Source organism: Pristiophorus japonicus, chromosome 13, assembly GCF_044704955.1.
Source record: "Pristiophorus japonicus isolate sPriJap1 chromosome 13, sPriJap1.hap1, whole genome shotgun sequence".
NCBI lineage: Eukaryota > Metazoa > Chordata > Chondrichthyes > Pristiophoridae > Pristiophorus > Pristiophorus japonicus.
The window spans coordinates 2,453,581-2,466,898 of record NC_091989.1 but is presented as its reverse complement, the minus strand read 5'-3'; the positions used below and the strand labels follow the sequence as shown (position 1 = coordinate 2,466,898).

General features: G+C 46.2%; 1 protein-coding gene across 3 annotated transcripts in view; it reads left to right on the top strand.

Moving 5' to 3' along the window:
• The window catches only part of sema3d (sema domain, immunoglobulin domain (Ig), short basic domain, secreted, (semaphorin) 3D), a 337,849-nt gene extending 331,265 nt beyond the window's left edge, over nucleotides 1-6,584 (top strand). For all 3 annotated transcript variants that reach the window (XM_070897059.1, XM_070897058.1, XM_070897060.1), the window contains one exon: nucleotides 5,269-6,584. In XM_070897059.1, the coding sequence (XP_070753160.1) occupies nucleotides 5,269-5,673 (405 nt within the window). In that variant the 3' untranslated portion in view covers nucleotides 5,674-6,584. The remainder of the gene's footprint in view (nucleotides 1-5,268) is intronic.
• Nucleotides 6,585-13,318: the final 6,734 nt, after the last annotated feature.

Sequence of the window (13,318 nt, the reverse complement as noted above, 5' to 3'; positions counted from 1 at the left end):
ATTTGCCTTCCTATTTTTGCCACCAAAGTGGATAACCTCACATTTATTCACATTATACTGCATCTAGCATGCATTTGCCCATTCACCTAACCTGTCCAAGTCACCCTGCAGTCTCTTAGCATCCTCCTCACAGCTCAGACTGCCACCCAGCTTAGTGTCATCTGCAAACTTGGAGATATTACATTCAATTCCTTTGTCTAAATCATTAATCTATACTGTAAATAGCTGGGGTCCCAGCACTGAACCTTGCGGTACCCCACTAGTCACTGCCTGCCATTCTGAAAAGGACCCATTTATTCCCACTCTTTACTTCCTGTCTGCCAACCAGTTCTCTATCCACGTCAATACATTGCCCCCAATCCCATGTGTCTTAATTTTGCACACCAATCTCTTGTCTGGGACCTTGTCAAAAGCCTTTTGAAAATCCAAATACACCACATCCACTGGTTCTCCCTTATCCACTCTCCTCAAAAATTTCTAGAAGATTTGTCAAGCATGATTTCCCTTTCATTAATCCATGCTGACTTGGTCCGATCCTGTCACTGCTTTCCAAATGCGCTGTTATTACATCTTTAATAATTGATTCCAACATTTTCCCCACTACCGATGTCAGACTAACCGATCTATAATTTCCTATTTTCTCTCTCCCTCCTTTTTTTAAAAAGTGGGGTTACATTGGCTACCCTCCAATCCATAGGAACTGATCCAGAGTCCATGGAATGTTGGAAAATGACCACCAATACATCTACTATTTCTGGGGCCACTTCCTTAAGTACTCTGGGATGCAGTCTATCAGGCCCTGGGGATTTATCGGCCTTCAATCCCATCAATTTCCCTAACACCATTTCCTGAATAATAAGAATTTCCCTCAGTTCCTCCTTCTCGCTAGACCCTCGGTCCCCGAGTATTTTGGGGAGCTTATTCGTGATTTCACAAAAACCATGCCAAAATTTGCTGGTCACGGGAATGTGGGAAGGGAGGACCTTGAGACAATCACTATCACTAGGGAGGTAGTGCTGGACAGGCTAATGGGACTCAAGGCAGACAAGTCCCCTGGTCCTGATGAAATACATCCCAGGGTATTAAAAGAGATGGCGGAAGTTATAGCAGATGCATTTGTTATAATCTACCAAAATTCTCTGGACTCTGGGGAGGTACCAGCGGATTGGAAAGCAGCTAATGTAACGCCTCTGTTTAAAAAAGGGGGCAGACAAAAGGCAGGTAACTATAGGCTGGTTAGTTTAACATCTGTAGTGGGGAAAATGCTTGAAGCTATCATTAAGGAAGAAATAGCGGGACATCTAGATAGGAATAGTGCAATCAAGCAGAAGCAACATGGATTCATGAAGGGGAAATCATGTTTAACTAATTTACTGGAATTCTTTGAGGCTATAACGAGCATGGTGGATAGAGGTGTACAGATGGATGTGGTGTATTTAGATTTCCAAAAGGCATTCGATAAGGTGCCACACAAGGTTACTGCAGAAGATAAAGGTACGCGGAGTCAGAGGAAATGTATTAGCATGGATAGAGAATTGGCTGGCGAACAGAAAGCAGAGAGTCGGGATAAATGGGTCCTTTTCAGGTTGGCAATCAGTGGTTAGTGGTGTGCCACAGGGATCAGTGCTGGGACCACAACTGTTTACAATATACATAGATGACCTGGAAGAGGGGACAGAGTGTAGTGTAACAAAATTTGCAGATGACACAAAGATTAGTGGGAAAGCGGGTTGTGTAGAGGACACAGAGAGGCTGCAAAGAGATTTAGATAGGTTAAGCGAATGGGCTAAGGTTTGGCAGATGGATTACAATGTTGAAAAATGTGAGGTCATCCACCTTGGGGAAAAAAAAACAGTAAAAGGAAATATTATTTGAATGGGGAGAAATTACAACATGCTGTGGTGCAGAGGGACCTGGGGGTCCTTGTGCATGAATCCCAAAAAGTTAGTTTGCAGGTGCAGCAGTTAATCAGGAAGGCGAATGGAATGTTGGCCTTCATTGCGAGAGGGATGGAGTACAAAAGCAGGGAGGTCCTGCTGCAACTGTACAGGGTATTGGTGAGGCCGCACCTGGAGTACTGCGTGCAGTTTTGGTCACCTTACTTAAGGAAGGATATACTGGCTTTGGAGGGGGTACAGAGACGATTCACTAGGCTGATTCCGGAGATGAGGGGGTTACTTTATGATGATAGATTGGGTCTTTATTCGTTGGAGTTCAGAAGGATGAGGGGTGATCTTATAGAAACATTTAATGAAAGGGATAGACAAGATAGAGGCAGAGAGGTTGTATCCACTGGTCGGGGAGACTAGAACTAGGGGGCACAGCCTCAAAATACGGGGGAGCCAATTTAAAACCGAGTTGAGAAGGAATTTCTTCTCCCAGAGGATTGTGAATCTGTGGAATTCTCTGCCCAAGGAAGCAGTTGAGGCTAGTTCATTGAATGTATTCAAGTCACAGATAGATAGATTTTTAACCAATAAGGGAATTAAGGGTTATGGGGAGCGGGCGGGTAAGTGGAGCTGAGTCCACGGCCAGATCAGCCATGATCTTGTTGAATGGCGGAGCAGGCTCGAGGGGCTAGATGGCCTACTCCTGTTCCAAATTCTTATGTTCCTTAGTGAGGACAGAACCAAAGTATTTGTTCAACTAGTCCGCCATTTCCTGTTCCCTATTATGAATTCACCTGATTCTGACTACTAGGGACCTACATTTGTCTTCATTAATCTTTTTCTCATATCTATAGAAGCTTTTGCAGTCAGTTTTTATGTTCCTTGCAAGCTTACTCTCATACTCTCTTTTCCACCACCTAATTAAACCCTTTGTCCTCCTTTGCTGAATTCTAAATTTCCCCCAGTCCTCAGGTTTGCTACTTTTTCTGGCCAATTTTTATGCCTCTTCCTTGGATTCAACACTATCTTTAATTTCCCTTGTTAGCCATGGTTGAGCCACCTTCCCCATTTTATTTTTACGCCAGACAGGGTTGAAGTTCATCCATGTAATCTTTAAATGTCTGCCTTTGCCTATCTACCGTCAACCCTTTAAGTATCATTCGCCAGTCTATCCTAGCCAATTCACGTCTCATACCATTGAACTTACCTTTCTTTAAGTTCAGGATCCTAGTCTCTGAATTAACTGTGTCACTATCCATCTTAATGAAGAATTCTACCATATTATGGTCACTCTTCCCCAAGGGGCATCACACGACAAGATTGCTAATGAATCCTCTCTCATTACACAAGACCCAGTCTAGAATGGCCTGCTCTCTAGTTGATTCCTCGACATAGTGGTCTAGAAAACCATCCCTTATACACTCCAGGAAATCCTCCTCCACAGTATTGCTACCAGTTTGGTTAGCCCAATCTATATGTAGATTAAAGTCACCCATGATAACTGCTGTACCTTTATTGCATGCATCCCTAATTTCCTGTTTGATGTCATCCCCAACCTCCCTACTACTGTTTGGTGGTCTGTACACAACTCCCACTAGCGTTTTCTGCCCTTTGGTGTTTTGCAGCTCTACCCATATAGGTTCAATTTAGCATTTAATCTGAAACAACCCCTCCAAATGTTCTGTTCCTCATCACGGATATCCTACATTTTGATGAGGGCTCTAATACTGTTGACATGAAGTAACACTCTCATGTGCTGGTAAATGCTCGTTGTTGGCACAACTGTTTTAGCCTCGCTTCCGAGAGCGTCTTCTGCCCTCTAACTGCATGTAGCTCTGTAATTACAGCAATCTGCCTTGCTCTGCCCGAGTCCTGGATCCCCCCGCTCCCTGGGATACTGGGCCACATGCTGGCATGGATGTCTCCCTTGTCCTGTCATCATTTAAATCAGCTGCCCAAGGATTTCTGACGGTGTGAGGTTCCTCCAGTTTTGGTGGGTTTGAGTCTCTCCCCGCGACACTGGCTCTGCCTCAGCGCAGACACAGATGTTCCCAGGCCAGTGTCATTTTGGGGGCAGTTCAGAATTCCAACACTGGGTATTTGTGAATCTGAAATTCTGATCTGGCCTATACTTCTATCACCGTGCACATTTTCATCGCTGGAACAAAACCCATCATCAATTTCCTCATGGTTACTATCAGTGCTGCTTTATAATTGGTTAGCATCCTATCATTCCAGGAAAATATCCAGTGGCGGCCATTAATCAAATTCTGATTGCTTCAGAATGCTCGGGCTTGAAGGCACAGCCGCCTGATTGGGGGAGAACTATTGACTTATTTCTGTTTTCCATATGTCTATTCCTGAAGCATCTTTGGATATATTTTTATTTTAAAGTTGCTGTAGAAATGGCAGTTGTAATTGTTGTTGGGTCTACCGGGATGCTCTGGGATCCCAGAATGGAGAGGGAAGGTTCGTTGAGGTCCGACTGGATGTTCTGGGGGTGGGGGGGGTCGCCCAGTGGTTCCAGGGATGAGGGACTTCAGTGACATGGAGAGACTGGAGAAGCTGGGGTTGTTCTCCTTGGAGCAGAGAAGGTTGAGAGAAGATTTGATCGAGGTGTTCACAATCATGAGGATTCTGGACAGAGTAGATCGAGAGAAACTGTTCCCATTGGTGGAAGGGTCGGGAACCAGAGGACACAGATTTAAGGCGATTGGCAGAAGAACCAAAGGCGACATGAGGGAAAACATTTTTACGCAGCGAGTGGTTAGGATCTGGAATGCGCTGCCTGAGAGGGTGGTGGAGACAGACTCAATCGTGGCTTTCAAACGGGAGTTGGATAAATGCCTGAAAGAAAAACAATAGCAGGGCAACGGGGAAAGGGCGGGGGAGGGGGACTGGCTGAGGTGCTCTTGCAGAGAGCCGGCACGGGCTCGACGGGCCGAATGGCCTCCTGTGCTGTAACCGTTCTCTGATTCACATCGCCCGCTGGTGGAACCAATGTAAAAGGTTTATTTTTTTGGTCAGTGTTTCAGCCAATCTGCTGCCAAAATTATAGCAACAATCGGGGAAACCCTCAGGGAAACTCTGCACCTTTAATGTGACGTTAAATGAGAATTCTTTCTGCCTGTCCTTGTGTATGATCATTCATTTCTTTAATAAACCCCAAACCTTTATCCTTTTTCACAATGAATGATCCATGATGTATTTTTTTGTATTTGTTTGTTAAATATCTTGCATCAAGAATCATTTATTTAAATGTTGGAATAATTGAATTGGATTGTTTTGACAATTTATAAGTTATCGAGCCGGCACGGGCTTGACGGGCCGAACGGCCTCCTTCAGTGCTGTATGATTCGATTTCATTTTTATCCCACAGATAAAAACTGATGAAAGGATCATCCAAACGGAATATGGCCTCCTGATTCGTAGCGTGCAGCGGAAGGACTGCGGCCTTTACTACTGCAAAGCCCAGGAACAGACCTTCACCCACACCATCATGAGGCTGAATCTGAAAGTCATTGAGAACGAGCAGATGGAGAGTGCGCAGAAGGCCGAGGATGAGGAGGGGAAGGGCAGGGATTTTGCCTCGGAGTCCCGGCTGAGGTACAAGGACTACGTGCAGCTGCTGAGCAGTGCCAGTTTCACCGTGGACGACTATTGCGAGCAGCTGTGGCACCGGGAGAAACGGCGGCAGAAAAGTCGGGCAGCCGGAAAGTGGAAACACATGCAGGAAATGAAGAAGAACCGGAATCGACGGCACCACGCACAGGCTGATGGTTAGGAGGCAACACTGAAGCCTGCACCTTCTAATACGGAGACAAAGACTCCTTCAAACACTGCTCTGACTGTTTCAGAGCATGAACAGAATACTTACAATAAAAAAGGACTTGCAATTTCAACTGATAATCTCAAAGACATCAAAACCAAGACAGAGACTTCTAGGTCTGCAACTTCAGTCATCTCTAATACTATATACATCACGCAGTGTGTACAGCTCAGAAACAGGCCAGTTGGCCTCACAGGACTCTGCCGCTGTTTATGCTTCACAGGAGCTGCCTCCCACCTTACTTCACCTCACCCCATCAACGTGTAACTCTGAACGGAAATAAACCCCTCTCGCTTCCTGAAGGAACTGCAGCAAGAAGTGGCTGATGGATTTATCGACATCACTGCTCCAGGGCATTGGTGTGTACATCACAGATCAGACATTTATAAATTGCAGTCATCGCTATGACTGAACACTTTGCTTTCAGTTGGTGACTAGAATATTTGGATGCATTTTGTTGGGATGGAGTTTTGCCATAAGCATCTTTTCATTGCTTGCCTCTGGTGACATATTGCATAAAGTTGACAGAAGCTTATTCCGGCTCCTGTCCCGAGTGTTGGAATGTCAATTGAAAGTGCTGATATTCTTGGACTGATTCCATCCTTTTCTTCATCAACTTAACACTGTATAATGGAACAGCACAAACTTCATTCTAGTTGCTGTACATCACGTGGTATTTATGCATGAGAGTTGATGTAAAATGTTATGAGGGACAAATCTCACGTGATCTTTTTCCCAGTGTTGCCCCATGAAAAATAATTACCGCGTTTTTGCCATGGACACAATTTGATGATGTTTCCGTTATAGTAGCTGGCAGGAAAAACACCTTCACTTCACAACATGCTGCTGGTGAGGACGAGAATAAACAGTACGGAGTGGTGGGCGGGTGATCGGGGGTGGGGCGGGGGGCGAGGAGTGATGGGGGGGGGGGGTGAGGGAGTGATGGGGGGGGTGAGGGAGTGATGGGGGGGGGTGAGGGAGTGATGGGGGGGGTGAGGGAGTGATGGGGGGGGGTGAGGGAGTGATGGGGGGGGGTGAGGGAGTGATGGGGGGGGTGAGCGAGTGATGGGGGGGTGAGCGAGTGATGGGGGGGGGTGGTGGGTGAGTGATGGGGGGGGGGCGAGTGATATGGGGGGGTGGGTGAGTGATGGGGGGGTGGTGGGCGAGGGATGGGGGGGGGTGGTGGGCGAGGGATGGGGGGGTGGTGGGCGAGGGATGGGGGGGGGGCGAGTGATATGGGGGGGTGGGTGAGTGATGGGGGGGTAACGGGCGAGTGATGGGGGGGTGGTGGGCGAGGGATGGGGGGGGGGGCGAGTGATGGGGGGGGGTGGGTGAGTGATGGGGGGGTAACGGGCGAGTGATGGGGGGGTAACGGGCGAGTGATGGGGGGGTGGTGGGCGAGGGATGGGGGGGTGGTGGGCGAGTGATGGGGGGGGGTGGTGGGCGAGTGATGGGGGGGGTGGGCGAGTGATATGGGGGGTGGGTGAGTGATGGGGGGGGGTGGGTGAGTGGATGGGGGAGGGGTGGGTGAGTGGATGGGGGAGGGGGTGGGCGAGGGGTGGGGGGGGGGTGGGTGAGTGGATGGGGGAGGGGTGGGTGAGTGGATGGGGGAGGGGTGGGGGAGGGGGTGGGCGAGTGATGGCGGGGTCGTGGGCGAGGGATGGGGGGGTGGTGGGCGGGTGGTGAGAGAGGGGTGGGCGAGTGATGGGGGGGGGGGTGGGTGAGTGGATGGGGGAGGGGTGGGTGAGTGGATGGGGGAGGGGTGGGGGAGGGGGTGGGCGAGGGGTGGGGGAGTGGGTGGGCAATGCAGCACCATTGAGCTGGGCCGCACACAATGGCAGTTTGCAGACTTGTGTTGGTAATTCTCCGTACGGTGAATTGTCGTTGCTTTGGTCATCGGGTGGAACTGAGGGGGAGATACCCGACACGGCGTCGCAGTGAGGGAAGGGAAGGAGAGAAATTCAGCGGGAAGAATCAAGCCCCTCCTACTGTTGTATATCTCCTTTGATCGTTACAGAGTGGCACTGGCAGATTGCCCGCTCTCTCGGGCAGGTTGAGGCGGCCCAAAACTGAAGGAAATAAGGAGCTTACCAAAAGTAAAATAAATAGGACCATCGTGTCAGTTATTGGTAGGCTAAAGCCACATCCCAATCATTCATTGCCATCCTGTATCGCTGATTCTGTTCTACTTATCTACCATCATCTGGTGCTGCCGATTATAATGGATGTAGAAAATCTGTTTAAATCACACTTTATACAATGTTACACCTGTTACCAGAGCATGTTTTCGCACATGATTCATATATTGTGGAAGCTTGAGTGAAAACATTTTGGAACATATGTCGCTGTAAAAAATAATTATATTCCTTTACATAATTTTAGCTTTTAAAATGTTTTGTACTAAAATAGTTGAACTTATAGACTGGTGTTTTTTTATTGTTATTTGGGATAAGGTTTTATTGTGAAGCCACCTTCAGAATGATGGGGTTTAGAAATTGTCGATTGCTGGTAGGTGAGTCCTTGACTCTGTGTTTGGGAAAGGTTACAGCATCTTCCTCGCCATCCTATCGGTTGCATTTGTGAGGATCAGACCTGGTGCCGCTCAATCCTGAGTTGTGTGAATGCTGTCAGTTGTTGAGCAGGCTGCTGGAGGGAGCATAGAGCGATGTTTTGGGAGGTAGGGCAGGACATTCTCCGGTCCAGCCCATTCACTGAGGAGGGACACTCACCGAGAGGAGCCACAAGGTTCAGATTCACACCCCTCTTTCACCTGGAATTTGAGATTGTCCATTATGGACAAATATTCTTTCAGTTTTGGAATTTTATGGTTTAATTTCAAATAATATTGAACAATAATGCAAAATCCCACTTTTAAAAGGAAGCTGTATCTCTTGCATTCTCCTAAAAAAAACCATAAAATAACCCAACACTCTTGTTTAAGGCAAGTGTATTGTTAGTATTTGTCAAGACTTAATGGAGGCTTAATGCAGAGGATGAAATGTAATTTTTTTTTAAGTTGCATGTCTTGTGTCAGAGAGTTAGTCACCTTGGAAGGTTACAGGAGCAGCTTTGCACCATCTGTACAGTAGGTCGATCATGCTGCAAGTTAATTGTCCCACCATGACCACTGAGCCTTGCAAATCCCTTTATAGACTTACATTTACACTTACATTTTTTTAGCCAATGAAGTACTTTTGGAGTGTAGTCACTGTTGTATGTGGGAAACACGACAGCCAATATGCACATAGCAAGCTCCCACAAACAGCAATGTGATAATGACCAGATAATCTGTTTTTGTTATATTGATTGAGCGATAAATATTGGCCAGGACACCAGGGATAACTCCCCTGCTCTTAAAATAGTGCCATGGGATCTTTTACATCCACCTGAGAGAGCAGACGGGGACTCGGTTTAACATCTCATCCAAAAGACGGCACCTCCGACAGTGCGGCACTCCCTCAGCACTGCACTGGAGTGTCAGCCTGGATTTTCTTTGTGCTCAAGTCCTTGGGGTGGGATATATTGAATTGAGCATGAAGAAAGTCAGATAATCGCATCCTCCTGAAAGCAGCTCGAGATATGGTGACAGTTGACCATCGAAGGAAAAAACACGGAAAAATGGGAGCAATGGGAAAAATATCAATGCATAGTTCCTGTTTTGAGAGAGAGATTCTTCAAAGGATAAGAAGTACTTTCCTTTCATGTAAAGATGTTAAATATGACATGTCATTGTATTCATATAGTGGGGACCAGAATGTGAAATGTATATTTTGGTATTTTAATAAAGTAGACACCTTGTTATTTAAAAAGTTCCCGGTCTGATTTTTCTTTTAATGTTGCATTTAGTGGAAACATTTTCCGGAAATAACTTTTGGACACTTTACATGTCCCTTAATACTTCATAGAAACAGAAAATAGGTGCAGGAGTAGGCCATTCGGCCCTTCGAGCCTGCACCACCATTCAATAAGATCATGGCTGATCATTCCCTCAGTACCCATTTCCTGCTTTCTCTCCATACCCCTTGATCCCCTTAACCGTAAGGGTCATATCTAACTCCCTCTTGAATATATCCAGTGAACTGGCATCAACAACTCTCTGCAGCAGGGAATACCACAGGTTAACAACTCTGAGTGAAGAAGTTTCTCCTCATCTCAATCCTAAATGGCCTACCCCTTATCCTAAGACTGTGTCCCCTGGTTCTGGATGTCCCCAACATCGGGAACATTCTTCCCACATCTAACCGGTCCAGTCCAGTCAGAATCTTATATGTTTCTATGAGATCCCCTCTCATCCTTCTAAACTCCAGTGAATAAAGGCCCAGTTGATCCAGTCTCTACTCATATGACAGCCCAGCCATCCCTGGAATCAGTCTGGTGAACCTTCGCTGCACTCCCTCAATAACAAGAACGTCCTTTCTCAGATTAGGAGACCAAAATTGAACACAATATTCCAGGTGAGGCCTCACTAAGGCCCTGTACAACTGCATTAAGACCTCCCTGCTCCGATACTCAAATCCCCTAGCTATGAAGGCCAACATACTATTTGCCGCCTTTACCGCCTGCTGTACCTGCGTGCCCACTTACAGTGACTGATGAACCATGACACCCAGGTCTCGTTGCACCTCCCCTTTTCTTAATCTGCCGCCATTCAGGTAATATTCTGCCGTCATGTTTTTGCCCCCAAAGTGGATAACCTCACATTTATCCACATTATACTGCATCTGCCATGCATTTGCCCACTCACCTAACCTGTCCAAGTCACCCTGCAGCCTCTTAGTGTCCTCCTCACAGCTCACACCGCCACACAGTTTAGTGTCATCTGCAAACTTGGAGATATTACACTCAATTCCATCATCCAAATCGTTAATAATATTGTAAAGAGCTGAGGTCCCAGCACTGAGCCCTGCGGCACCCCACTAGTCACTGCCTGCCATTCTGAAAAGAACCCGTTTATCCCGACTCTCTGCTTCCTGTCTGCCAACGAGTTCCCTATCCACATCAGTATATTACCCCCAATACCATGTGCTTTGATTTTGCATAACAATCTCTTGTGCGGAATCTTGTCAAAAGCCTTTTTAAAGTCCAAATACATCACATCCACTGGTTCTCCCTTGTTCACTCTGCTAGTTACATCCTCAAAAAATTCCAGAAGATTCATGAAGCATGATTTCCCTTTCATAAATCCATGCTGACTTGGTCCGATCCTGTCACTGCTTTCCAAATGTGCTGCTATTTCATCCTTCATAATTGATTCCAACATTTTCCCCACTACTGATGTCAAGCTAACCGGTCTATAATTACCCGTTTTCTCTCTCCCTCTTATTTTAAAAAGTGGTGTTACATTAGCTACCCTCCAGTCCATAGGAACTGATCCCGAGTCGATAGAGTGTTGGAAAATGATCACCAATGCATCCACTATTTCTAGGGCCATTTCCTTGAGCACTCTGGGATGCAGACTATCAGGCCCCGGGGATTTATCGGCCTTCAATCCCATCAATTTCCCTAACACAATTTCCCGCCTAATAAGGATATCCTTCAGTTCCTCCTTCTCACTAGACCCACTGTCCCCTAGTACCTTCGGAAGGTTATCTGTATCTTCCTTTGTGAAGACAGAACCGAAGTACTGGTTTAATTGGTCTGCCATTTCTTTGTTCCCCATTATAATTTCACCTGAATTCGACTGCAAGGGACCTACATTTGTCTTTACTAATCTTTTTCTCTTCACATATTTATAGAAGCTTTTGCAGTCAGTTTTTATATTCCCTGCAAGCTTCCTCTCGTACTCTATTTTCCCCCTCGTAATTAAACCCTTAGTCCTCTGCTGAATTCTAAATTTCTCCCAGTCCTCAGGTTTGTTGCTTTTTCCAGCCAATTTATATGCCTCTTCCTTGGCTTTAACTCTATCCTTAATTTCCCTTGTTAGCCACAGTTGAGCCACCTTCCCAGTTTTATTTTTACTCCAGACAGGGATGTACATTTGCTGAAGTTCATCCATGTGATCTTTAAATGTTTGCCATTGCTTATCCACTGTCAACTCTTTGAGTATCGTTTGCCAGTCTATTCTAGCCAATTCACGCCTCATACCGTCGAAGTTACCTTTCCTTAAGTTCAGGACCCTAGCTTCTGAATTAACTTTGTCACTCTCCATCTTAATAAAGAATTCTACCATATTATGGTTACTTTTCCCCAAGGGGCCTCGCACAACAAGATTGCTAATTAGTCCCTTCTCATTACACATCACCCAGTCTAGGATGGCAAGCTCCCTGGTTGGTTCCTCGACATATTGGTCTAGAAATCCATCCCTAATACACAAAGTAAAACCTTCTCCACCGCATTGCTACCAGTTTGGTTAGCCCAATCAATGTGTAGATTAAAGTCGTCCATGATTACTGCTGTACCTTTATTGCACACATCCCTTATTTCTTCTTTGATGCTGTCCCCAACCTCACTACTACTGTTTGGTGGTCTGTACACAACTCCCACTAGCGTTTTCTGCCCTTTGGTATTCCGCAGCTCCACCCATACCGACTCCACATCATCCAAGTTAATGTCCCTCCTTACTATTGCATTAATTTCATCTTTAACCAGCAACGCCACCCCGCCTCCTTTTCCTTTCTGTCTATCCTTCCTATATGCTGAATACCCTTGGATGTTGAGTTCCCAGCCTTGGTCGCCCTGGAGCCATGTCTCCGTGATGCCAATCACATTGTATCCATTAACTGCTATCTGCGCAGTTAATTCATCCACCTTGTTCCGAATACTCCTCGCATTGAGGCACAGAACCTTCAGGCTTGTTTTTTTTAACATGCTTTGCCCCTTTAGAATTTTGCTGTAATGTGGCCCTTTTTGTTTTTTGCCTTGGGTTTCTCTGCCCTCCACTTTTACTATTCTCCTATCTATCTTTTGCTTGTGACTCCATTTTATTTCCCTCTGTCTCCCTGCATAGGTTCCCATCCCCCTGCTATATTAGTTTAATTCCTCCCCAACATCATGGGCAAAACATTCCTAGATGTTCTAGTTTGTATGAAAAAAATATGAGTATATAGGTGACCAAGGCTTTGTTTGTTCCGACCGCTGCTCGAAATCTTGCTCCTCCGTGAAATGTGTTTACCTGAATTAGTGAAGGGGACAGAGAGAGACAAAACCCTCACTGAGGATGGCTAAAACCTGCTGAAAGGCCAGTAGCGAGCTACTGCAGCAGCAATGTTCATACTCTATGTTCAAACCTGCAAATTGTTTATATGAAGAGCCAGGTTGTAATGACTATGTAATTCACATTTAACAAAGTGTTTTATAGAATGTTAATGATGGTATGTGCAATGCAAGATGACACAGATGATTAATAAACATTTACGTGAAATCCACTGCCTGGAACGCAGAAATTATGGTCGGAGGCTTCCCACGGGTGGGTGCCACCGACCTGAAAAACTCCTAGGAAAGTACCCGGTGGTGCGGGAGGTTTGGAGACTTCGGTCCAGGGCCTCTTGGCGAAGGCATGCGAATCCCAGGGGCACATGTGGTTCGCACGCGTCCCTGGGATCACGTAGGAAGTCCCAACCAATCAAATAGGGGGATCCCCGTTCATTGGGCTCAATTTTCC